The sequence below is a fragment of the Hyperolius riggenbachi genome, chromosome 6, assembly GCF_040937935.1.
Source record: "Hyperolius riggenbachi isolate aHypRig1 chromosome 6, aHypRig1.pri, whole genome shotgun sequence".
In the NCBI taxonomy this organism is placed as follows: Eukaryota; Metazoa; Chordata; class Amphibia; order Anura; family Hyperoliidae; genus Hyperolius; species Hyperolius riggenbachi.
The window spans coordinates 324,974,528-325,000,011 of NC_090651.1; the positions used below are offsets into that span (position 1 = coordinate 324,974,528).

General features: G+C 46.3%; 1 protein-coding gene across 1 annotated transcript in view; it reads right to left on the reverse strand.

Annotated features, from left to right (window-relative positions):
• Positions 1-25,484, reverse strand: part of LOC137522195 (potassium-transporting ATPase alpha chain 2-like) — a 101,485-nt gene that overhangs the window by 27,589 nt on the left and 48,412 nt on the right. The window contains exons 4-12 of the mRNA XM_068242226.1: positions 11,618-11,740; positions 9,617-9,676; positions 7,858-8,061; positions 7,644-7,757; positions 7,411-7,545; positions 7,181-7,298; positions 6,009-6,277; positions 5,701-5,899; positions 3,955-4,064 (exon numbers count right to left, since the gene is read on the reverse strand). Of these exons, the coding sequence (XP_068098327.1) occupies positions 3,955-4,064; positions 5,701-5,899; positions 6,009-6,277; positions 7,181-7,298; positions 7,411-7,545; positions 7,644-7,757; positions 7,858-8,061; positions 9,617-9,676; positions 11,618-11,740 (1,332 nt within the window). The remainder of the gene's footprint in view (positions 1-3,954; positions 4,065-5,700; positions 5,900-6,008; positions 6,278-7,180; positions 7,299-7,410; positions 7,546-7,643; positions 7,758-7,857; positions 8,062-9,616; positions 9,677-11,617; positions 11,741-25,484) is intronic.

The window sequence follows — 25,484 nt, forward strand, 5'->3', positions numbered from 1 at the left end:
CCAATAAACTCAGGTGGGGCATATAAGATACCGCCTCCAAATTGATAGATAGAATATTAATCCATCACAACTGCTATGAACACAACCAGTTAACATTAACTCCAATAACAGTACAAAATTCGGTATAGAGTGTAATCGAATATTGAAATACTTTATTAATATCAAAAAGGATGGGGTTGGGGGTATGGTAATTAAAAACTAAAGGAGGAAGTTTTGCGGAGTCAACATATGCATTATATATGGCCGGCCATTCAGTTCATCAGACCACTCATAACACACACTCAAATATTCCCCCATGCAACCTAGTGGAACTCAGCGCTGAGATAACACTCACTGAAGGACCATGGTTCAGAGTCCAAGAAAACTTCTGACGTCTCTTCAAGATTACTAACATACAGGTGGTTAGTTGTATTCCATATATGTATAACGGCTGTTAGCAAGCTTCAGCAATGATTATGGATGCATGCACAGCATAATGTAATATGGATGGATCTCACCAATGTCTCTAGGAGCCTCCGCAGCGCTGCTTCCAAATGCTGCTACATCAATGGGGTATGTGTGATCATCATCGGGGGTCCCCCTTTCCACCAGGTCATCGTATATGTGGCTGTCAACAGGGCGCAGCGTGGAGATAAGGCTGGCCGGCGTCCCAGCTCAGCTCAGATTGCACTCTCCGCGGACTTCCGTATGGAGCGCCCGTCCTACTGCCTGCAATGGTTCCTGGGTAGGGTAGTTCCCGTGTCGTGGGTGGTCTGGACGGCCACACGATGCGTTGGCTCCGCCCACCAACGCTTTTCACGCTGTGGGCGTTTCTTCAGGGTGTAGTTGCCTCCCTCTGTGCATCCATTTATATCGAGCTACGACTTCCTCCCTGGCTGGCTATTGGTCAGCGCTCACTATGGCAACAGCCACCACCAGGATTCAGCAAAGGCAAGCATAGTTTCAGAGAGTGGTAGGTGGGCACGTTTTTACTGCATTTGTCAATCGGACACTGCACATAGCGTTATTACAGCAAATCAGACCTTTCCTCAGTATCATTTCCACCTCTCAGAAGATATAAAATCCATCCTTACTGAGAGTTTCTTTAATTTATTCATATTGTTAGAAGTGCCAATCTTCCTTTGGCTGCACGTTTATCACATGTCGCCCCTTAAAGGGACATCATACATATAAATCCATCATCTACCTTTATGTCAAAAGAGATGGGCCAAAGTGATAACTGACTACAAAGTCATTAAACTAACCATACTATTCACATGCGCGCCATCACGTATACGCATTCATGCGCAGAAATGCTCTCAGGTCTAATTCTCTATTGAGGCCATGAGGATACAAGGTGTTTAATCTATGTATCCACATGGCCTCCTTACAATACAGAACATCGTCATAATCCCCCCTTCTACTTGAAATGTTTAGTCTGTAAATACCTTTCACTTTAGTTCCGGCCAGATCACTATTATGGCATTCAGCATAATGTGCAGCCAAAAAACTTTTTTCCTCATTATTATCCTCAATTAAGCGCAAATGCTCTAAAACTCGGTCTTTCATCATTCTTTTAGTTTTCCCTATGTACTTTAGTCCGCAAGGACATTCAATCATATAAATAACTTTCTCAGTTAGACAATTTATATGCGATCTAATTTCATACGTATTCTAACCAGAACTATCGCAAAAGTTCTTATTGTCTCTGCGATCTATAAAAGGACATAACTTACACCCAGAGCATCTGTAAGTCCCATTTGGTATATGTTTATCTAGCCATGTTGTTGTATTTCGCTTATATTCACTTTTGACCAATTTGTCACGAAGATTGGGTGCTCGTTTAGCTGTCATAAGGGGTCTAGGCCCAACAATTTTTAAAATCTCGGGTGAAGCGGTCAGAATACTCCAATTTTTTTCCAATATATGGCGCAAAGATTCCCAATGGGACCCAAAGGTGCTAATCAGGCGCAAAAAATCGTCACCTCCTTTTTTTATATTCTCTCGACACTCCAATAGATTAGTTCTATCCACATTCCAAGCCTTCCGCAGAGCCCTGCGTAGGGTGCGATGTGGATATCCTCTTTGTCTGAAGCGATCATACATTGATCTAGCCTCCATGCGAAAAGTCTCATCACTAGAACAATTTCGCCTCAACCGGATAAATTGTCCGTATGGCACCCCCCTAATCAAAGGGGGGGATGGTGACTGGATGCATGAAGATGTTATCTCAGCGCTGAGTTCCACTAGGTTGCATGGGGGAATATTTGAGTGTGTGTTGTGAGTGGTCTGATGAACTGAATGGCCGGCCATATATAATGCATATGTTGACTCCGCAAAACTTCCTCCTTTAGTTTTTAATTACCATACCCCCAACCCCATCCTTTTTGATATTAATAAAGTATTTCAATATTCGATTACACTCTATACCGAATTTTGTACTGTTATTGGAACTGCTTGTTGCTGCCTGGTATCTGCTCACTGCTGCCTGGTAACTGCTTGCTGAGCACACAGCTCAACAGTCCGTGGAAAAGAGGCCTTAAACTTGGTGTTTAAGCACGCATACATTTTCTCATGCAAAGTACTTCTTCTTCTTGTTTGAAGGTTGAGGCACTTAGTCTATTATATATATAGATAGATGACATTCCCATTATAAAGGTGCTCCTATGATGTGTCCCTAGTTACTCCTACTAAAGCATCTGCCCATTTAAAGACCCTCTATAATCTCCTCTTATCATGGTCCCTGTGCTGTGTGTCCTTTGTATGCGTTCCTATGCTGTGCACGTCTCTATAGTGGCACCCATTATACTCCTTGGCAGTGTAGTGGATCCCTTTTCTTCCTTATAGACTTCCCTGGTTGTTAAGTGGTCCCAAACTCTCACATAAATCTCCCCGGTAGTCAAGAAAACCCATATTATAGATCTCCATGGTGTTCTAGTGGTCCCCCTCCCCATCAAATACATCTCCCTGGTGGTCTAATATCCCCCTTCCTTATAGACTTCCCTCATAGTCTATGGTCCCCCTCCCTTACACTGATTTCCCAGGTGGACGCTAATTCTTAAAGGGGCATTATGGCGAAAATGTTTAAATTTATAATATGCGCAAACTTAAACAAATAAGAAGTACATTTTTTCCAGAGTAAAATGAGCCATAAATTACTTTTCTCCTATGTTGCTGTCACTTACAGTAAGTAGTAGAAATCTGTCAGAAGCAACAGGTTTTGGACTAGCCCATCTCTTCATGGGGGGATTCTCAGGGATTTAATTATTTTCAAAAGCACTTAGTGAATGGCAGTTGCTCTGTCCAACTGCCAAAAAAATGTGTAGCAAGCAGGGAAGCTGGCCAGCATCACTGTTTAAATCCTTTTTAGGGAATATCTTTATAAAGAATAAAAGCCTTGCTGAGAATCCCCTATGAAGAGATGGACTAGTTCAAAACCTGTTGCTTCGGTCAGATTTCTACTACCTACTGTAAGTGACAGCAACATAGGAGAAAAGTAATTGATGGCTCATTTTACTCTGGAAAAAAACATACTTCTTATTTGTCTATGTTTGCACATATTTCAAATTTAAATGTTTTTGCCATAGTGCCACTTTAAAGATTCTGTTAGAAATCTTTTTTAAGAAAAAACCCTAAACATTGAGTGCATGGGTACCTGTACAATGCTGTCAAAAAATGTAGTCACTGACCATCGCACAGCCCAGCCATCAAAACTTTGTTTGATTAAACTTTGTGTGGGCTGCCAAGTCAGCAGTGCGATGGCATTGGCTGGTGATGATAAATAAATTAACATGCAATACATATGCACTGTAACCTTATTCATTTAATTCCATCAAGCACAGGTCCTGGTACACCGAACAACACAATCCTTTGCTGTTTCTTTAAATCAAAGTCACTCGCTTGCTGATGACTGAGGGAGCACTAAGCCAAAATAATGCCACGATATTTTACATACCCAATATTACTAATTCTTACCTTAGTAATAGGAACATCCTCTTGATTTGCACAAAATTCTGCCCTGTTGCAGAGGGTGGCGATTCTTCCTAACGCTTGCCAGGTGGAAGAGCTCTGATCAAACATCTCTCCTGGAGAAAAAAAAACAAAACGGAATAGTTGCTAACAGTTGTAACGTGTTTCGTGGATTGCAGCCCACTTCTTAAGGCAATCAAAGCAGGAGGAGCTTATTACTGGCTCATAGCAAGTGTGGTGCCTCCGTGTCCCTATTTAATTAGCAATAACTTCGTCCCTACTTATGACGCCTAAATAAAATACATATTTTTTTTTCTAGGCAAAAGTTTGTTTTCTATGCATTTTAATTGGAAAAAGCGGGAAAAAATAGAAAAACATTATTTCTCAGTTTTACCAATTCCAGTTCAAAAATAAAAAGGCTACTATGCTACTGTAGATTAAAAAAAACATTTATTACCATTTTACCATTTATTATCACAAAACTTTTATGTTCCTGTCACAATTTATGGTGAGAAAATTTGATTCTGAAATAATGCTACAGTGTGTATTTTTCACTATGAACTCAGAAATTAAAAAATATTGTTAATGGTAAAAAACAATCTTATTGGGTCAGGGAATATATATTCCCTTTCACTAATTAGTGCTGCAGCAGATAGTGCAGGTGTGCACAGGAGAAATCCCAACCATGCACAGCTGTGCTTCAGCTACAAGACGTTTATCTATGTCCCTGCGGCTCATAAATATCCTGGTTTCAGCATCAAAAGTACTTCCTATTGTTACATGTTTCTGTATACTGGTATTTGGACCCACCCTCCCACTAATGCCTAGCCTAGGATGATTATGTAGAATTCTCCACTCCTCCTAGAGCATTCTGGGAGAACAGAAAACTTCTCTACTGGATTTAAAACAGTAAACAAACATTCCACAGAGATCACCTGCCAGTACAAAAAATGTAGCCAGCTGTGATAAATTTCATATAGTAAATCAGGGTGAGGGTAAACATTGACTAAATAATTTATAAAATAATACTCCTCTTTTACCTACTGGCATGTATTTGAATTGTGAGAGGAAAATGGAGTGCCAAAAAGACATTCAAAAAACTGGAGAGAACATATAAAAGCCATATATATAAACCTGGAACTCTAGCACTCCAAGTACTGAGGGCGGCCAGGAGCCACTTTACTATCATGCTGTCAAATACAACATAGTACAAACAAAGACACAGACACAGAATATTTATATTGCGCTTTTCTCCTGGCAAACTAAAAGTAACAGAGCTGCAGCCACTAGAGACCTCTCCAGTGGCGTAGCTAAGGAGCTATGGGCCCCAGTGCAAGTTTTACATAGGGCCCCCCAAGCACTCTATACGGTATGTAACAATTGATATGGCACACCAAATCCTGCCAAGGACAACCACAGTGTCAGAGGTGCAAAAAGGGGCGGGGAACTGCTTTTTAATGATAACTACCATTCAAAGCATCTATAGTGATGATTACCAGCACAGGACCAATAAATAGCTAATACTGACCCAAGGGCCCCGATGCGGTTGCATCATCTGCAACCCCTATTGCTACGCCACTGGACCTCTCAGTAGGCAGTGTTAAGAAGTCTTGCCCAAGGTCTCCTGATTTACTGAACAGGAAGAGTCAAGAGTTGAATGCTGGTCTCCTGTGTAAGCAGTAGAGCCCTTAACCAATACACTATCCAACCAACACTGCTATGTATCCTAGTGAGAAATATGAGAGGTCTTACCAGTTCCTTCTTCACTGGTGTCCGAGTTGTGAATGACCTTATCAAACCACATGTGCGCAACAGTCATCCGGTTCTGGGTCAGGGTTCCGGTCTTGTCAGAGCAGATGACTGAGGTGGAGCCAAGTGTCTCCACAGCTTCCAGGTTCTTCACCAGACAGTTCTTCTTTGCCATACGGACTGCAGTAAGTGAGAGGCAGACCTAGCAGGAAAATAATGTAATAATGTCTTTGTTAAGATATTGATAAGTGAAGCAACTATAGCAAAGTATGGCATTGGGCAGTGAATCAAAATGCCGTGGTCATACTTACTGTGACAGTGGCCAGTAGACCTTCTGGAACATAGGCTACCACGATGCCAATGCAGAAAATAATAGCATTGAGGGCACTGTATCCCATGGCGATGGAGATGATGAAGAAAACAACCCCAACAAACACTGCAAGACCGCTAATAAGATGGACAAAATGCTCAATCTCCAGGGCGATGGGAGTCTTCTGGTCTCCTACTTGTGAGGCCAGCGAAGCAATCCGTCCAATGACTGTACGATCACCGGTGTTTATGACAATTCCACTTGCTGCTCCTGTAGGATGAGACACATTCTTTAGGTTGAATTTGAGTGCATATTGAGGCACTCAAGCACAACTTGAACATGCTAAAAATGAAAGTAATGTTAAAAAAGTTGGTTTTGTTAGGAAATTATTTATGTCCCATAAAGAAGTTAGATACTTACCTAAGTCGAGGAAAGTCTTTGAACAGTCTAAAGACTTCCCATGTTCTCCTTGACCCCACTACCGCTGGCTGGGACCCTCTTCTTATTAGCTGTTGTGCTCTCCTCCATGTACAGCCATGCCTGCGAAAGAAGCAGGAAGCCACTCGTGGGCAGAGAAAATCGTGGCCCTGAGAGCATATCCAACATAAGCTGATCTGTATCTCCAGCCCGTGACAATTTCACTCCCCTCTCCTCCTCCCTCCTCCCCTCTGCCTCTGAAATCTCTGGCTAGTAACACCTCCTCATCCTCCTGCCCAGACTGAGCTCCCATAAGCCCTTGCTGCATGGGTCTCAAAGTGCCAAGGCACTGGAGAAGCTGTGGGCGATGCTTGTTTAATTTATAGGGAAATAAAGTATTAAAAAAAAAAGTATTTGGCTTGAGGAATGCCCTATAAATTATATGAAAGGAACACAATTATGCAATGAGTAAAAGTTTATCTCCGATCCACTTTAAGACAGTTCAGAAGAGGAACATAGATGAGACAGGGCTTCATGGTGCACACCATGCGCCACGCAGAGCCTGAGTTTGGCATGGCTATAGGAGCAATGCTATAGTCCGATGGGTAATTCGGGGATGTTGCAATGGCCGGACCCCAAATGTATTTTCCCTCCAAATTGCTACGACGTGGAAAGGGAATAGTGATTAAAGCCGCCACCCACCCTGTGCCAAAGTGACCGGGCAGCGAAAATAAATGTATGCAATATATCAATTACCTTCTAGGCACGTGGTAGAGTAAAACCCAATGTTCTTTGTCTCTAATGGATTTTCATCTGTGCAGTCTGTCACACGAGGTTGTGCTTCTGACTCACCCGTGAGAGAAGAGTTGTCAACCTGTGTAGTAAAAGTGGGTGGTTGTGGTCATTAATCTTTGACTTTTAATATGCTCCACCTCACATCAGAAATTAAAAGGATTTTCCAAACTGAGAGTTTCTATCTTTCTCACCTTGCATCCGTGACTCTCTATTATACGCAAGTCAGCTGGGATTTTGTCTCCTCCTTTTAAATAGACAATGTCTCCTACAACAAGCTTCTCCGCTATCAACTCAACTCGCTGTCCATCCCGAAGAACCAAGGCTTGCTAGATGGACAAACAGCTAATTAGGGACAAAGGTCATCTCACTGGATTATTAGATAACGTTGAAGATCGTTTTTGCTGAACTAGCAGCCCTATCTTACCTGTGGGACCATGTTCTTAAAGCCAGCCATGATGTTTGTACTCTTGGCTTCTTGGTAGTAAGCAAAGAGGGCTGTCACCAACACCACACCGATGAGGATGAGGGCCAACCAGAGCTGGAAGTACAGCATGTTTATGATTTTACAAAGGAACACAAAATACGTAAAAAAATCATTAAATAAAAAATATATATAGTTGATCTAGTTTTATGCTTACATTGTCTTTAGAAACAGTTGGATCCTGGGCTGCTTGTAGACCATAGGCAAGGAAACACAAGGCAGCTGCAATCCAGAACACAATTGCAAATCCTCCGGCCATCAACATCAAGAATTTGACAATTTCCGGGGTTCCTTTTGGAGGACTTAGTCTGTTCAGTCCATCCCGAACAAGAATTTTCTCAGCCTCTACTGTACTCAAGCCCTACAGAAAAACAAATATATATCATTAATAATAAAGAATAACTACTAAATGAAAATCAATTTTTATAAATTTGCTCATACATCCTTTAAATGAGCATCAAGGAATTACAGATGAATTTCCCCTTAGCAGCATGGCTTAAAAGAGAACGTCAAGTTCGAAACAGCGGGCTGTCGCCATTGCTATAATACTGACTTGCTATTGCTATGAATACTGACTGTTATTTTAATGACGTTGAAATAAAAGAGCATTGTTTTCCTCATCTGGTGGTGCCAGCTCTGTGGATTTGTTTGCTGCTTGGCCACGTGGTAGTGTGACCGTGAGCTGAGGCACATCGAAGTCTTCTTACCTGGGTGCTTCTCCATCCCTGTGACTAGTGCGTTAAGATTTTCCATGAAATTCTGCATTATTATTTTTCATTGTAATTGCAAATTTCGATGCCAAATTACATACTGTACATGTGAAATTTGTGATCATCACTACAAGTAATGTGGTTGCGGTGGCATGCGATGTAACGGAGGCATGAGAATCAAAATTGCATCATCGATGTGTGCAGTTTGTGTCGCACATTTGAGAGGATAAAGCTCCGCCTTTTTTTTAAAAAAAAAAGATGTGGGCATGTGCAAATAACGTAGTGTGATGCAACACTCTTTCCCTGAAATTAAGACATCCCCTGAAAGTAAGCCCTAGAAGGAATTTCGAGCAAGCTCAAAATATAAGCCCTAACCCGAAAGTAAGCCCTAGCTGAAATAAGGGGGAAAAAGTATGGCAACTGGTGTTTCTACTGCAGCCCATGGTCTCACAGGCACAACGATGGCTCTGTGACTGGGCCAATCACTGAACTCGCTGCTACTCAGCGAGTGCAGTGATCGGCGCAATAACATAGCCATGGCTCTGCCTGCGAGGCCATTGGCTCCAGTAGAAACACCAGTTGCTGTACTTCTTCCCCATAGGCTGAAGATTGGGGACACAGTGGCTTGGAGCTGGGAGAAAAAAGAGGACACGGGGGACCATAGGAGGACAAAGGGGGACACTGGGCACAGGAGGACAGAGGATAGAGGAGGACACTGGTATAGAGGGGGACACCAGGAGGACACTAAAGGTACAAGGGGGACACAGGGGCACATAAGAGGTGGATACAGCACAGGGAGAAGCAGCACAGTGGAGAAGGCAGTAGGACTCACAGCACAGGAACTTGTGTGTCCATAAAAATATAAGACATCCCCTAAAAATAAGCCCCAGCACATCTTTTGGTGAAAAAATGAATAGAAGACACTGTCTTATTTTCGGGGAAACACAGTACAAATCTAACATGCCAGCATTACCATAGACCAACATTGAGCGCATCAATGCATATATTTGCATAAACTCAGAGCAGGATCTGTGTCATTTTTACGCACCCCGTTGATGCGCATCGCATGGCTTGCACTGTGAATGTTGCATTTACGTTTCATTGCTGTGCAATATTCACTGTTAAAAAAGCTTAGTTATGACGCAACATATCTGAGCACTGTGAACGTAATACAGTATCAAGGTGTTTTTTTATATCAAAATTTACCTGTGAAATATCCACAAAGTATTTCTTTTCCAGTTCCTCAATACTTAACGTATGGTCCACCTAAGATAGTAAAAAAAAAAAAAAAAAAAAAAAAAAAAATTAATTCTGTATAATTGTAGTGTTATGGATTTAACCAACATCGAATTCTTTGAGACCTGGGAGGTTACCGTAGTTACTGAAGGGGCCTCAAACCGCAAAACATATTATGACTGTTTGGAAAAGTCGAGAGGTTATTTCCTTTTCTCTTTTAAAGAGACTCTGAAGCGAGATTAAAAATTTCTATTTACCTTATATTCAACATGGGCATGTTTGCCCCTGCTAAAATGCCGCTATCCCGCGGGGGTCTTTACCCCCAAATCCCCCGTGCAAAATCCACGACTTTCTTGGTCAGGGATTTTGCTGCTCATAGAGGCAGAGCTTTCAGCCGCAGCTCTGCCTCCATTCACGTCTATCAGCCGGCGGATCTCCGCCTCTCCCCCGCCCCTTTCAGTGAAGGAAGACTGAGAGGGGCGGGGAGAGGTGGCGATCAGCGCTGATAGACGCGCTGAGAGGCAGAGCATCAGCCATTAGCTCTGCCTCAACAGGCAGCACTCCCCGGGCACCACAGAGGGGATTTGGGGGGTAAAGACCCCTCGAAACTAAAAAGTATTGTTTTTTTCATTTTTTTGTTTTATTCATTTTAAAATGCATGCGAAATAAAATAATTCTTACAAAAAAGAACCACCCAAGGAAAGCCTAATTTGTGGCAAAAAAAGCAATATACAGACCATTTTGGTGTGATAAGTAACAATAGAGTTGTTGGCGAATGAAAGGGAGGAGCATGATGTGAACATTGCTCTGGTTTTTAAGGGCAAAGAAAACTGTGGTTGTAGTTAAAGAGGAACTGTAACATGAAAAGATCCCCTGGGGGGTACTCACCTCGGGTGGGGGAAGCCTCCGGATCCTAATGAGGCTTCCCACGCCGTCCTCCATCCGTCAGGGGTCTCGCTGCAGCCCTCCGTGGAGTCCGGGCAGTGGTGACGTCAATATTTACCTTCCTGGCTCCTGCGCAGGCGCTCTGACGGCTGTCGGCTCCGAACTACACGGAAATACCCGATCGCCGTCGGGTCTGCTTTACTGCGCAGGCGCAAGTTTCCTGCGCCTGCGCAGTAGAGCGGACCCGAATGAGATCGGGTATTTCCGTGTAGTTCGGAACGGAAAGCCGCCACAGCGCCCCCGCTGGAGCCAGCAAAGGTAAATATTGAACTGACAGTCGGCACAGTCGCCGGCTGTTCGGAGGGCTGCGGTGAGACCCCCGTGGGACAGAGGACGGCGTGGGAAGCCTCATTAGGATCCGGAGGCTTCCCCCACCCGAGGTGAGTACCCCCCAGGGGATCTTTTTAATGTTACAGAGTCTCTTTAAGTAGTTAATAATGACCATATCTTTCCTTTGGTTTATCCTCAGATACTGCCTTATGTGCTTTGTGACTGTGCTCCTGAGAAAGTGAAATAGGCTTCACTAAAGCATCACATCTTCAAACAGTTCTGTTTTTATGAGGCTGTGTACATTGTCAAACTATATACTGTAAGCTGGGTCCTCTAAGCAACACAGCAGGGTTGATCACCACACCACTATAAAACTCAAGTAGGTGTCAGGCATGCATTGCTTTTATCTAATCATTCAGCTCAATTCATTGGGTGATAGCACCTCTCTCTGATTGGCAAATATTATTTGCATTTTGCAATAAGGGGGTTTGACAATTGTAATCTGATGAATTGTGATTCAATTAGAAAATTATGGATAGTTTTATGTACTTATATTGCTCTCTGAAGTCTGTTCTCCTATGGCCTTCTTTTTGCTGATGTGAAATTAAATTACCCGTCTGAAGTGCCAAGAATGTGGGTGCCAATGAGTGATGTCAACTCGGCCGCAGGCTAAATGATAAAAGTACGAGCAATTTAAAGCTCGTAAATTGCCAGCTTCTCTTTACGTCTGGTATAATAGATTCTCAGGGAACTTACAATTTCAAGTTCTTTTTTGAGGTTGTCTACTTTTTTCTGAGCTTTCTTGGCTTTCCTGCTCAAGCCTTTGGATTTTCCAGTTTTTGGGTCGTCCTTATTATCGGTGAAGACATCAGGTGGCTTCTGTGGATACGGACAGAAAAAGACCAAAGTTGATAGATTAGATTGATATTTTGGTAAATATTGCTGTAAAATAAACAAATACAACAATTCTTTGATGACAAGAGTCCTGGCAGGGTACAGCATCAATGAGATAGACGTGATGGGGGCTTCTATACTGCCACCATCGAGTCTATCCTCTGCTCCTCGATTGTGGTCTGGTACTCAGGTGCTACAGTGAGCGACAGGCTCAAACTTCAAGATGTTAACAAGTCTGCAGAGAGGAACATTGGGTCACCTCTGCCGCCACTGGACGTCCTGTATAGTGATGGGCCAAATATCAAATTTTGGGTTTGCAAATTTTGAATTCGCGAATCTGGAGAATCTAGAATCTCCATAGAGTTCAATGGCAGGCGAATGACCGCCGGCTTTAGCAGTTAATAGCAAAGCCCCCTTACATGCTAGAAATAACCAAATTTTCAGGGTATGTGGAGGGGGACAGTGGGTACACGAGGAAAACACATTTCAGAAAGACCTTATAGTTTTTGAGAAAATCGATTTTAAACTTTTATAGGAAAAATGAATACATTTAAATGCGGTAAATGACAAATTATGTAGCAAACATAACGGTTGTGTAAATTGACATACTGTATATCAAAAGAAAGTGCAATGAATTTCATGACGGGGTTTCCAAGGGGTCCATAAGAAGTGTGTATGGACCCCCTGGAAACCCCTCCAAAGTCGTAATGCTTTGGCCAGGGATAGCTATACAGCCGCAATATGGCTGTACAAAGATCCCTATTATCTATTTTTTTAGACTTTTTTTTTAATGTTTAATAGTGTGGAAAATAACAAAAAAAATGATGTAGGGGAACCTCTCCCAAGCCTCTTTAACCCCTTGTCCCCCATGCAGGCTAGGATAGAGAGAATGTGGAGCCCTGGCTGAGTGGGGCTTTGCACCCTGAGTTATACCAGCCCGCATGGTCCATGGTATGGGAGGGGGGTGGCAGGGAGGGAGGGTCGGCCAAGCCTCCCCCTCTCCCCCAGAGCCCTTGTCCAATCTGAAATTGAGCAGAGATATATTGATTGTGGATGTGGGGATAACTGATCACTTGCGGATTAGATCAAAGTGATTAAATCTGCGTGGAAGTCAGTTATGTGCAGGGCCACCTTGTACAGTTGGAATTCAATAAAATGCTGTTAAAGTGTACTTGAGGCGATATGTGACATAAGCAGGGACGGATTTAGGTCAAGGCCACCTAGGCCATGGCCTAGGGCACCACAGGAGCAAGGGCACCAAAGCAGTAGGCTGAACTTATGCAGCATTTGCAAGCTTGCAAATGCTGCAATGCAGGGACATCAGGCGAGCACCTGACTGCAGTACTCTGCTGCCAGAAGCCTGTGTAGTGGCCACCTTGCTCTCTGTGCACCTTTGCATTGTGGCCGGCAGCGATGGACTTGGGCAGCAATGGAGATGGAAAGGAAGAGGAAGCTTTTGCACTGGAGATGAGCTGAGAACTGATGGCTGCTGCGGTGTGAAGGCAAGCTAGCTACCTATACTTAAAGGGGGAGAGTGGGAAAAGGAGGGATTAAGGGAGTCATCTGGCTACCTATTCTGGTGGGAAAGGGGGGAGGGGTCATCTGGCTACCTATACTTGAGGGGGGGGGGGCTCATCAGTTTACCTATACTAGAGGGAACATGTACAGGCAAATAGAGGTATATAAATAATTGGTTGAACTCTACCAACAGTTTGTTGTGTCTACTTGGAGGAGGGAAATCCACCTCAACCTTCCCCGACTTTTAAACTTTTTATCGACTTTTATCCTTTTGGCGCCTCTGTTTGCCTGTACATGTTCTAAGTCCACCCCTGGTGGAGGGGTGTTGCCCCCCTTTGCTCCGATCTACAGAGAGCGACTTCTTAATCCTGAGTGCAGGGCCGGATTTAGGGCACCACAGGAGGAAGGGCACCAAAGCAGCAGGCTAAACTGATGCAGCATTTGCAAGCTTGCAAATGCTGCAATGCAGGGAGATCAGGCGAGCGCCTAACCGCGGTACTCTGCTGCTAGCTGCCTGTGCAGCAGCCACCTTGCTCTCTGTGCACGTTTGCATTGTGGCTGGCAGCTATGGACTTTGGCAGCTATGGACTTTGGCAGCTTTAAAGATGGAAAGAAGAGGAAGCTTCTGCACTGGAGAAGAGCAGAGAAATTAGTGGCACAGATGGCTGCTGCAGTGTGAAGGTGAGCTGGCTACCTATATTGAAAGATGGGTGGGAGGAGGGATTAAGGGAAAAAGGCACAGCACTGAAACAGCATTAGTCCGAGTAATGAATGATCTACTTACTGCAAGGGACAAGGGTGATTGCTCAATTCTGATTCTTCTTGACTTGTCTGCAGCATTTGATACTGTGGATCATGAAATACTAATCCAGCGATTGAAGAATTACTGTGGCCTATGGGGTACTGTTCTTAGCTGGTTTCAGACCTTCCTATCTGGCAGGACACAGCAAGTATGTCTGGGCACACACTACTCTAATCCAGTGCCACTTGCCTATGGAGTTCCACAGGGTTCTGTACTATCACCATTACTCTTTGCAGACTACATGCTCCGACTGGCCAAAATAATCCAGAACTATGGCCTAGGATACCATTGTTATGCAGATGTCCTTCAAGCCTGGCACCCAAGACACATCAGCATCCATAAATGCGTGTCTAGTGGATTTACAAAATTGGATGAACACCAGCTGGCTGAGGCTGAACTCTGACAAAACAGAGGTGTTTTTGGTAGGTAGTCCACACATGATGGATACAGTTCAAAACGCTCACCACCTCAAACTAGCAATTGGGGGAGATACTGTACAGTATAAAGACTCTGTGCGAAACCTTCATGACCGAGCTGTCGTCATGTCTTCCTTCTTCCATCTAAGAAATATAGCGAAAATCAAACACCTTATCCCAGCTGAGGACCTACAGAAAAGGTTCTGCGCCCCTTACAGCTAGTGTTGTGCGAACACCTGGATGTTCGGGTTCGCGAACGTTCGCCGAACATGGCCGCGATGTTCAGGTGTTCGCGCCGAACTCCGAACATAATGGAAGTCAATGGGGACCCGAACTTTCGTGCTTTCTAAAGCTTTCTTACATGCTACATACCCCAAATTTGCAGGGTATGTGCACCTTGGGAGTGGGTACAAGAGGAAAAAAAGATTTAGCAAAAAGAGCGTATAGTTTTTGAGAAAATTGATTGTAAAGTTTCAAAGGAAAAACTGTCTTTTAAATGCGGAAAATGTCATGTTTCTTTGCACAGGTAACATGCTTTTTGCCGCCATGCAGTCATAAATGTAATACAGATGAGAGGTTCAATAAACAGGGACCGGCAACGCTAACCCAGCAGCAGGAGCAGCACACGTGATGGAACAGGAGGAGGCGCAGGAGGAGAAGGCCACGCTTTTTGAGACACAACAAACCAGGCCTTGCATGAGGACAAAAAGCGTGCGGATAGCATGCTTTTTACCGCCATGCAGTCATAAATGTAATATAGATGAGAGGTTCAATAAACAGGGACCGGCAACGCTGTCGTTAACCCAGCAGCAGCACACGTGATGGAACAGGAGGAGGCGCAGGAGGAGAAGGCCATGCTTTTTGAGACACAACAACCCAGGCCTTGCATGAGGACAAAAAGCGTGCGGATAGCATGCTTTTTACCGCCATGCAGTCATAAATGTAATATAGATGAGAGGTTCAATAAACAGGGACCGGCAACGCTGTCGCTAACCCAGCAGCAGCAGCAGCACACGTGATGGAACAGGAGGAGGCGCAGGAGGAGAAGGCCACGCTTTTTGAGACACAACAACCCAGGCCTTGCATGAGGACAAAAAGCGTGCGGATATAGCAATGCTTTTTGCCGCCATGCAGTCATAAATGTAATAAAGATGAGAGGTTCCATAAACAGGGACCGGCAACGCTAACCCAGCAGCAGCAGCAGCACACGTGATGGAACAAGAGGAGGCGCAGGAGGAGAAGGCCACGCTTTGAGACACAACAACCCAGGCCTTGCATGAGGACAAAAAGCGTGCGGATAGCATGCTTTTTACCGCCATGCAGTCATAAATGTAATATAGATGAGAGGTTCAATAAACAGGGACCGGCAACGCTGTCGCTAACCCAGCAGCAGCAGCACACGTGATGGAACAGGAGGAGGCACAGGAGGAGAAGGCCACGCTTTTTGAGACACAACAACCCAGGCCTTGCATGAGGACAAAAAGCGTGCGGATATAGCAATGCTTTTTGCCGCCATGCAGTCATAAATGTAATAAAGATGAGAGGTTCCATAAACAGGGACCGGCAACGCTAACCCAGCAGCAGCAGCAGCACACGTGATGGAACAGGAGGAGGCACAGGAGGAGAAGGCCACGCTTTGAGACACAACAACCCAGGCCTTGCATGAGGACAAAAAGCGTGCGGATAGCATGCTTTTTACCGCCATGCAGTCATAAATGTAATATAGATGAGAGGTTCAATAAACAGGGACCGGCAACGCTGTCGCTAACCCAGCAGCAGCAGCAGCAGCACACGTGATGGAACAGGAGGAGGCGCAGGAGGAGAAGGCCACGCTTTTTGAGACACAACAACCCAGGCCTTGCATGAGGACAAAAAGCGTGCGGATATAGCAATGCTTTTTGCCGCCATGCAGTCATAAATGTAATAAAGATGAGAGGTTCCATAAACAGGGACCGGCAACGCTAACCCAGCAGCAGCACATGTGATGGAACAGGAGGAGGCGCAGGAGGAGAAGGCCACGCTTTGAGACACAACAACCCAGGCCTTGCATGAGGACAAAAAGCGTGCGGATAGCATGCTTTTTACCGCCATGCATTCATAAATGTAATATAGATGAGAGGTTCAATAAACAGGGACCGGCAACGCTGTCGCTAACCCAGCAGCAGCAGCAGCACACGTGATGGAACAGGAGGAGGCGCAGGAGGAGAAGGCCACGCTTTTTGAGACACAACAACCCAGGCCTTGCATGAGGACAAAAAGCGTGCGGATATAGCAATGCTTTTTGCCGCCATGCAGTCATAAATGTAATAAAGATGAGAGGATCCATAAACAGGGACCGGCAACGCTAACCCAGCAGCAGCAGCAGCACACGTGATGGAACAGGAGGAGGCGCAGGAGGAGAAGGCCACGCTTTTTGAGACACAACAACCCAGGCCTTGCATGAGGACAAAAAGCATACGGATATAGCAATGCTTTTTGCCGCCATGCAGTCATAAATGTAATACAGATGAGAGGTTCAATAAACAGGGACCGGAAACGCTAACCCAGCAGCAGCACACGTGATGGAACAGGAGGAGGCGCAGGAGGAGAAGGCCACGCTTTTTGAGACACAACAACCCAGGCCTTGCATGAGGACAAAAAGCGTGCGGATATAGCAATGCTTTTTGCCGCCATGCAGTCATAAATGTAATAAAGATGAGAGGTTCCATAAACAGGGACCGGCAACGCTAACCCATCACAGATCATTGTTCATGTTACTTGGTTGGGGTCCGGGAGTGTTGCATAGTCGTTTCCAATCCAGGATTGATTCATTTTAATTTGAGTCAGACGGTCTGCATTTTCTGTGGAGAGGCGGATACGCCGATCTGTGACGATGCCTCCGGCAGGACTGAAACAGCGTTCCGACATAACGCTGGCTGCCGGGCAAGCCAGCACCTCTATTGCGTACATTGCCAGTTCGTGCCAGGTGTCTAGCTTCGATACCCAATAGTTGAAGGGTGCAGATGGATTGTTCAACACAGCTACGCCATCTGACATGTAGTCCTTGACCATCTTCTCCAGGCGATCGGTGTTGGAGGTGGATCTGCACGCTTGCTGTTCTGTGGGCTGCTGCTGCATGGGTGTCAGAAAATTTTCCCACTCCAAGGACACTGCCAATACCATTCCCTTTTGGGCACTAGCTGCGGCTTGTGTTGTTTGCTGCCCTCCTGGTCGTCCTGGGTTTGCGGAAGTCAGTCTGTCGGTGTACAACTGGCTAGAGGAGGGGGAGGATGTCAATCTCCTCTCTAAAGTCTCCACAAGGGCCTGCTGGTATTCTTCCATTTTGACCTGTCTGACTCTTTCTTCAAGCAGTTTTGGAACATTGTGTTTGTACCGTGGATCCAGAAGTGTATAAACCCAGTAATTGGTGTTGTCTAGAATGCGCACAATGCGTGGGTCGCGTTAAATGCAGTCTAGCATGAATTGAGCCATGTGTGCCAGAGTCCTGCCAGAATCCTCATCATCCTCTTGTGAGCGTTGTGATAGTTGTTGTGATGCATCATAGTCGTCACCTTCTTCCTGGTCTGCTTCTGCTGACCATTCGCGCTGAATTGTGGAAGTCCAACGTGCACCGCTCTGGCCCTCGTCAGTGGTGGCAGGAAATTCCTGCTCCAACTCCAGCTGTTCCTCCTCCTCTTCTTCGTCATAGCTGCTGGGGCCAGCGTTTCCTGAGGCGGATGGCCTGATGTTGGTACCATCACGCTGATCGTTTTCTCCTTCAGATTCCCCCAGTTGAATCATGACAGCTGTTTCCTTGATTTTCAACATTGAGCTCTTCAGTAAACACAGCAGTGGTATGGTAATGCTGACAGAAGAGTTGTCACTGCTCACAAGCAACGTGGATTGCTCAAAATTTTGGAGGACTTGGCAGAGGTCCAACATGTTGGCCCAATCGGATCCACAGAAGCTTGGCAGCTGGCCGGATGCGCCTCGGTACTGCGCCGTCATGTACTGGACCACTGCACTCTTCTGCTCGCAAAAGCGGGCTAGCATGTGCAGCGTAGAATTCCAGCGCGTAGGGACATCACACAGCAAGCGATGGTGGGGGAGATTGAAGCGCTCCTGCATCTTGGCGAGTGCCCCCGAAGCAGTACTGGAAGTTCTACAATGTTTGGCCACTCGTCGCACCTTCACCAGAAGATCGGCCATGCCTGGGTATGTCCTCAGGAACCGCTGAACTACTAGGTTCATCACGTGCGCCAGGCAAGGGATGTGTGTCAGCTTAGCCAACCTTAAAGCGCAAATGAGATTACTCCCATTATCACACACAACCATGCCCGGTTTCAGGTCCAGCGGTGCCAGCCACAAATCCGTCTGTTCCTTTATTCCCCTCCAAATTTCCTCCCCTGTGTGCTGCTTATCCCCAAGGCAGATCAGCTTTAGCAACGCTTGCTGACGCATGCCAACAGCTGTGCTGCACTGCTTCCACGATCCTACTGCTGCTGGGTTAGCGTTTCCGGATGAGGTACAGCTTTGAGATGCGTTGGAGGAGAAGGAGTCAGAGAGGTAGGTGCTGCTGTTGTTATCCAGTGGGAGGGACGGCGGTGCAGCTGTTTGCGGCGTGGGCAACACCCGCGCCGTAGCAGGTGAGGAATCGCTGCCAGGCTCCACAAGGTTCACCCAGTGCGCGGTAAGGGAGATGTATCGACCCTGGCCGAACGCACTCGTCCAGGTGTCAGTGGTGAGGTGAACCTTGCAGGCAACGGCATTCTTCAAGCTTCGGGTTATTTTGCTGACCACATGCTCATGCAACTCAGGCACTGCAGAGCGCGCAAAGTGGTAGCGGCTGGGAACCACGTAACGTGGGATGGCCACTGACATCATGCCCTTGAAGCTGTTTGTCTCCACCACTCGATATGGCAGCATTTCGCAGGCCAGAAGCTTGGCTATGCTGGCTGTTAGTGCCACAGCCCGGGGGTCATTTGCAGGCAATTTCCTCTTGCGCTCAAACATCTCCGAGACAGACAACTGAACCGTAGGGCTGCACACTGAAGGGCTGTTGGTTGTTGTGTTTGATGAACACTGGGAGACCTCAAGAGCACTAGTCCGGAAAGTGACAGTGTCAGCGTCGTCTGATGTTTGTGAATGTTGTGAACCATGCAATGGCTGGGCTACTGCTGCTGCTGAGGCGGGTCTGGTGGTGAGTCTTGTGAACCCAAGGGAGGCAGTGTTGCTGGTACCCTGTCCTGCCGCGTTTGCCCACAGAGTGGGATGTTTGGATAGCATGTGGCGGCTCATGCTGGTGGTGGAGAGGTTGTTAATACTTTTCCCCCTGCTCAGGCGGGTCTTGCACACCTTGCAAATCGCCATGGTACCATCCTCAGTGCAGTCTTCAAAGAAAGCCCAGACTTTGGAGCACCTGCCTTGCTGGCGATTTCTGTTTGCGCCTCTTTTGCGTCTCACTTGAACTTCCACGCTTGTGGTGCCTGAAATTTCGCGCCGCCTACCTTGTGGCACAAGGCGAACTCGTGCAGCAGTGGGTTCTTCAACAGACTCATCTGTGCTGCTACGACGGTGATGTTCTCCTTCACATACAAAATCTGGGTCTGTGTCCACATTGTCCATACCCTCCTCTTCCATCTCCTCAAACTCGTCATATGTCATTGTGGGGGGCCGCCGCCGTGGAGTAGAGCTCCCCAGAACAACCTCTGCGCAGCTCACTCCAACGTCGTCTTCCAGATCTTCTCGGCCGACCTCCTGCAATTGCAACCCCTCCTGCCCAACTTGCTCTTGGATTTGGGTTTCAAAGTCCTCGGACTCGCCTTGCATTTCAGTGCGCGGTGCATTTCCCACAGTTAATGGTTGTGAATCCGGGCACAACATTTCTGGCTGTTCCATTGACTTTTGAAAGGTGGAAGTTTGTTGGGCTGGGAATAGCTCCTGCGAATACCCCATTGTGTCCTGAGTTAATTCTTGGGACTGGTTATCTGGCAGTTGTGTGCATGGTGTTGCTGCCGGTTGTGTCAGCTTTGTGCCCACTGGCTCCTTGTAACTGGCTGAGGACTCGGACCTCGTGCGTGATGTGCTGGTGCTGCTTAACCCACTGCTGGACGCTTGAGAGGCCATCCAAGTAATTATCTGGTCCTGTTCTTTTGGATTTGTGAGGGTTGTTGTCCTGGACAACATGGGCGGTATTGAGTGGGTTTTCTTCGGTGCTCCCCTGTGGCCTGTATGTGAACCGTCAGGGGAAACACCTCTTCCCTTGCCCCTCCCTCTTTCACCGGATTTCTTCCTCATTTCACTTATCCTTAAAGTACACGCTGACTGGCAGCAGTACAGTGGCAGTACATAAATGCTATACAGTGGTGGGTGAGCGGTGTACCACTATTCCCAGCAGCGACACAGAGCACAATGCTATACAGTGGTGGGTGAGCGGTGTACCACTATTCCCAGCAGCGACACAGAGCACAATGGTATACAGTGGTGGTTGAGCGGTGTACTACTGTTCCCAGCAGACACACAGAGTGGCAGTAAACACAATGCTATATAGTGCTGGGTGAGCGGTGTACTACTGTTCCCAGCAGCGAGTCAGAGCACAATGCTATACAGTGGTGGGTGAGCGGTGTACCACTATTCCCAGCAGCGACACAGAGCACAATGCTATACAGTGGTGGGTGAGCGGTGTACCACTATTCCCAGCAGCGACACAGAGCACAATGGTATACAGTGGTGGTTGAGCGGTGTACTACTGTTCCCAGCAGACACACAGAGTGGCAGTAAACACAATGCTATATAGTGCTGGGTGAGCGGTGTACTACTGTTCCCAGCAGCAGCGAGTCAGAGCACAATGCTATACAGTGGTGGGTGAGCGGTGTACCACTATTCCCAGCAGCGACACAGAGCACAATGCTATACAGTGGCGGGTGAGCGGTGTACTACTGTTCCCAGCAGACACAGAGTGCAGTAAACACAATGCTATATAGTGCTGGGTGAGCGGTGTACTACTGTTCCCAGCAGTGAGTCAGAGCACAATGCTATACAGTGGTGGGTGAGCGGTGTACCACTATTCCCAGCAGCGACACAGAGCACAATGCTATACAGTGGCGGGTGAGCGGTGTACTACTGTTCCCAGCAGAAACACAGAGTGGCAGTAGACACAATGCTATGTAGTGTGGGTGAGCGGTGTACCACTATTCCCAGCAGCGACACAGAGCACAATGCTATACAGTGGTGGGTGAGCGGTGTACTACTGTTCCCAGCAGACACAGAGTGCAGTAAACACAATGCTATATAGTGCTGGGTGAGCGGTGTACTACTGTTCCCAGCAGCAGCGAGTCAGAGCACAATGCTATACAGTGGTGGGTGAGCGGTGTACCACTATTCCCAGCAGCGACACAGAGCACAATGGTATACAGTGGTGGTTGAGCGGTGTACTACTGTTCCCAGCAGACACACAGAGTGGCAGTAAACACAATGCTATATAGTGCTGGGTGAGCGGTGTACTACTGTTCCCAGCAGCGAGTCAGCGCACAATGCTATACAGTGGTGGGTGAGCGGTGTACCACTATTCCCAGCAGCGACACAGAGCACAATGGTATACAGTGGTGGTTGAGCGGTGTACTACTGTTCCCAGCAGACACACAGAGTGGCAGTAAACACAATGCTATATAGTGCTGGGTGAGCGGTGTACTACTGTTCCCAGCAGCGACACAGAGCACAATGCTATACAGTGGTGGGTGAGCGGTGTACCACTATTCCCAGCAGCGACACAGAGCACAATGGTATACAGTGGTGGTTGAGCGGTGTACTACTGTTCCCAGCAGACACACAGAGTGGCAGTAAACACAATGCTATATAGTGCTGGGTGAGCGGTGTACTACTGTTCCCAGCAGCGACACAGAGCACAATGCTATACAGTGGTGGGTGAGCGGTGTACCACTATTCCCAGCAGCGACACAGAGCACAATGGTATACAGTGGTGGTTGAGCGGTGTACTACTGTTCCCAGCAGACACACAGAGTGGCAGTAAACACAATGCTATATAGTGTGGGTGAGCGGTGTACTACTATTCCCAGCAGCAACACAGAGCACAATGCTATACAGGGTGAGCGGTGTACTACTGTTCCCAGCAGAAACACAGAGTGGCAGTAGACACAATGCTATGTAGTGTGGGTGAGCGGTGTACCACTATTCCCAGCAGCGACACAGAGCACAATGCTATACAGTGGCGGGTGAGCGGTGTACCACTATTCCCAGCAGACACAGAGTGCAGTAAACACAATGCTATATAGTGTGGGTGAGCGGTGTACTACTGTTCCCAGCAGCGACACAATGACTGGGGGGACCCTGGCTAGCCTGGCTGGAGAGAGAACTACCCTGCCTGCCTACCCAGAGCTAAACCCACAGACAAATGGCGGAGAAATGACGTGGTTCGGGTATTTATTGACCCGAACCACGTGACCCGTTCGGGCAATCAGAGCGCGTTCGGGTCCGAACCACGTGACCCGTTCGGCCAATCACAGCGCTAGCCGAACGTTCGGGGAACGTTCGGCCATGCGCTCTTAGTTCGGCCATATGGCCGAACGGTTTGGCCGAACACCATGAGGTGTTCGGCCGAACTCGAACATCACCCGAACAGGGTGATGTTCTGCAGAACCCGAACAGTGGCGAACACTGTTCGCCCAACACTACTTACAGCTAGTACAGAATGCTGCAGCCAGACTCCTAGCCAATGCCCCCTGCAGCTCACACATCACCCTAGTACTGCAAACTCTTCACTGGTTGCCAGTAAAATGGAGAATCAATTTTAAGATCTGTCTGCTGACATTCAAGGCCCTAAACCACATGGGATGGGACCCAAATACATAGCGGATCTGTTGGAACTTTATGCCCCTCCACGCACCCTCCGCTCTGTCAACAAGATGAAGTTGGTTGTTCCCAGGATACACTTAACACATGCACATTTGGTGCTCGGGCCTTTTCCTATGCAGCCCCTACTCTATGGAACTCACTTCCACAACCAGTATGAGAGGCTCCTTCTCTGGACAGCTTTAAAAAAAGGCTAAAAACTCACCTCTTTTCCCTAGCCTTTGAGACTGCATAATGCAAGGTCACAGCGCTTTGAGTCCCCAGGGAGAAAAGCGCTATATAAATATTATTGTTATTGTTATCTGGCTACCTATACTGGAGGGAACAGGGGGAGGAGTCATCTGGCTTCATATACTAGAGGGAAGGGGTCATCTGGCTACCTATACTGGAGGGAAAAGGGGAGGAGTCATCTGGCTACCCATGGGGGGTGGGGGGGGGGTCATCAGGCTATCTATACTAGAGGGAAAGGGAAGGGGTCATCTCACTACCTATACTAAAGGGGGGCGGCTGGTGACAGTGGCCTAGGGCGGTAAAGAGTACAAATCCGGCCCTGGACATAAGAGAAACATGCTTTTATATTGCCCGTATATATTTATATATGTTAATTAGATCTCCACTAATGCTGGGCATACACGGTAAGTTTATGCGCCGGATTGAGCTGCTGGCTAGATCCCGGCGCATCCCCGCTGGCGCCTCGATCGTTCCCTGCTCGTTCTTGCGGGCGCTCCTTATCTTCCGCTCGATCCACCGCTATTGTCCGCCCGCGGGGATCGAGCGGGGAGTCGATCCGGTGGGTCATCGGACCTGTCGGAAATTATCAATCGAGCCATCAGCGGCTCGATTGATAAGGAACAAACTTAGCGTGTATGCCCAGCATAAGGTGTCTTTTCTCCAGACTAAGCCCATTTTTATCTCACCATTTTTGATAAGTGAGACCTTCCATTCATTTTAGTTGCTCGCCTCTGCACCTGCCCTAACACTGCAATATCCTTCTCTTGTAATGTGGTGCCCCAAACTGAATTCCTTATTCCTGAAGCAGCCTTACTAGAGAGTTAAATGGAGCAATATTATGCTAGCATAGTTTTCATTTCTTTTTTAATGCATCCCACAATTTTATTTGCTTTAGCTGCAGCAGGTTGGCATTGAATATGAAAAATCTTTACCTTTTCTCACATAGATCATCAGGGGAGTATGCATGGCTAATATTGTGGTGAAACCCCTCCTACATTGTGATGTCAGGACCATGGTCCTGACCGTTTCCTGTCTGTGAACCTCGTTGCATTGTCGGGGATAACAGCTGTTTTACTGTTTACAGCGGTTTCCAACTGCCAAAAATGCAAGCAGCAGCTCCTTCCAGTGACAGCATCTGCCAGCAGTAAAAATGTCACCATGTGATAAATGTCAGAATGTAAATCAAGGAGAGGAAAGATTTTACAATGGGCAAACACTGACTAAATAATTTATACATAATTATTGTAAAAATGAAGCACTTTTTTTATTACATTATTTTCACTGGAGTTCCTCTTTAACGGTCGGTACAATTTTTTCATTAGATGCCATCTTTTGACTCAATTTGTACATTTGAAAGTAATTGTAAGGTAATAATCAATTGTTCTCATAAATGGATCGAAGAGGGGATTTACTCTCTTCTGATTCTATCATAAAATCCAACAATCGGATCAATTACATTCTCTGTTCCGATCAAGCATAGAATTGTTTGACATTGATTTTTTTGCCACACAGTTTTCTGTACAATTCCGTTGTAAAAATTGCGATGCATTGTTGACATGTTTTCATGTTGTATTTGTATGAAAAGTTAAAAATACAATAAAAATTTACCTGTTAAAAAATTGCGATGAAAGATTGCATCTGATGAAACAATTCTACTGTTAATGGGCATCAATCAATCAATCAATCAATCAACCAATCAATCTATTACATGTCAAACTTGAAAAATTAGAATGTCGTGCAAAAGTCCATTTATTTCAGTAATTCAACTTAAAGGTGAAACTAATACATGAAATAGACTCATTACATGCGGAGGGAGGTATTTCAAGCCTTTATTTGTTATAATTTTGATGATTATGGTTACAGTTTATGAGAACCCCAAAATCAAAATCTCAGAGCATGAGAATATTCTAGGCTC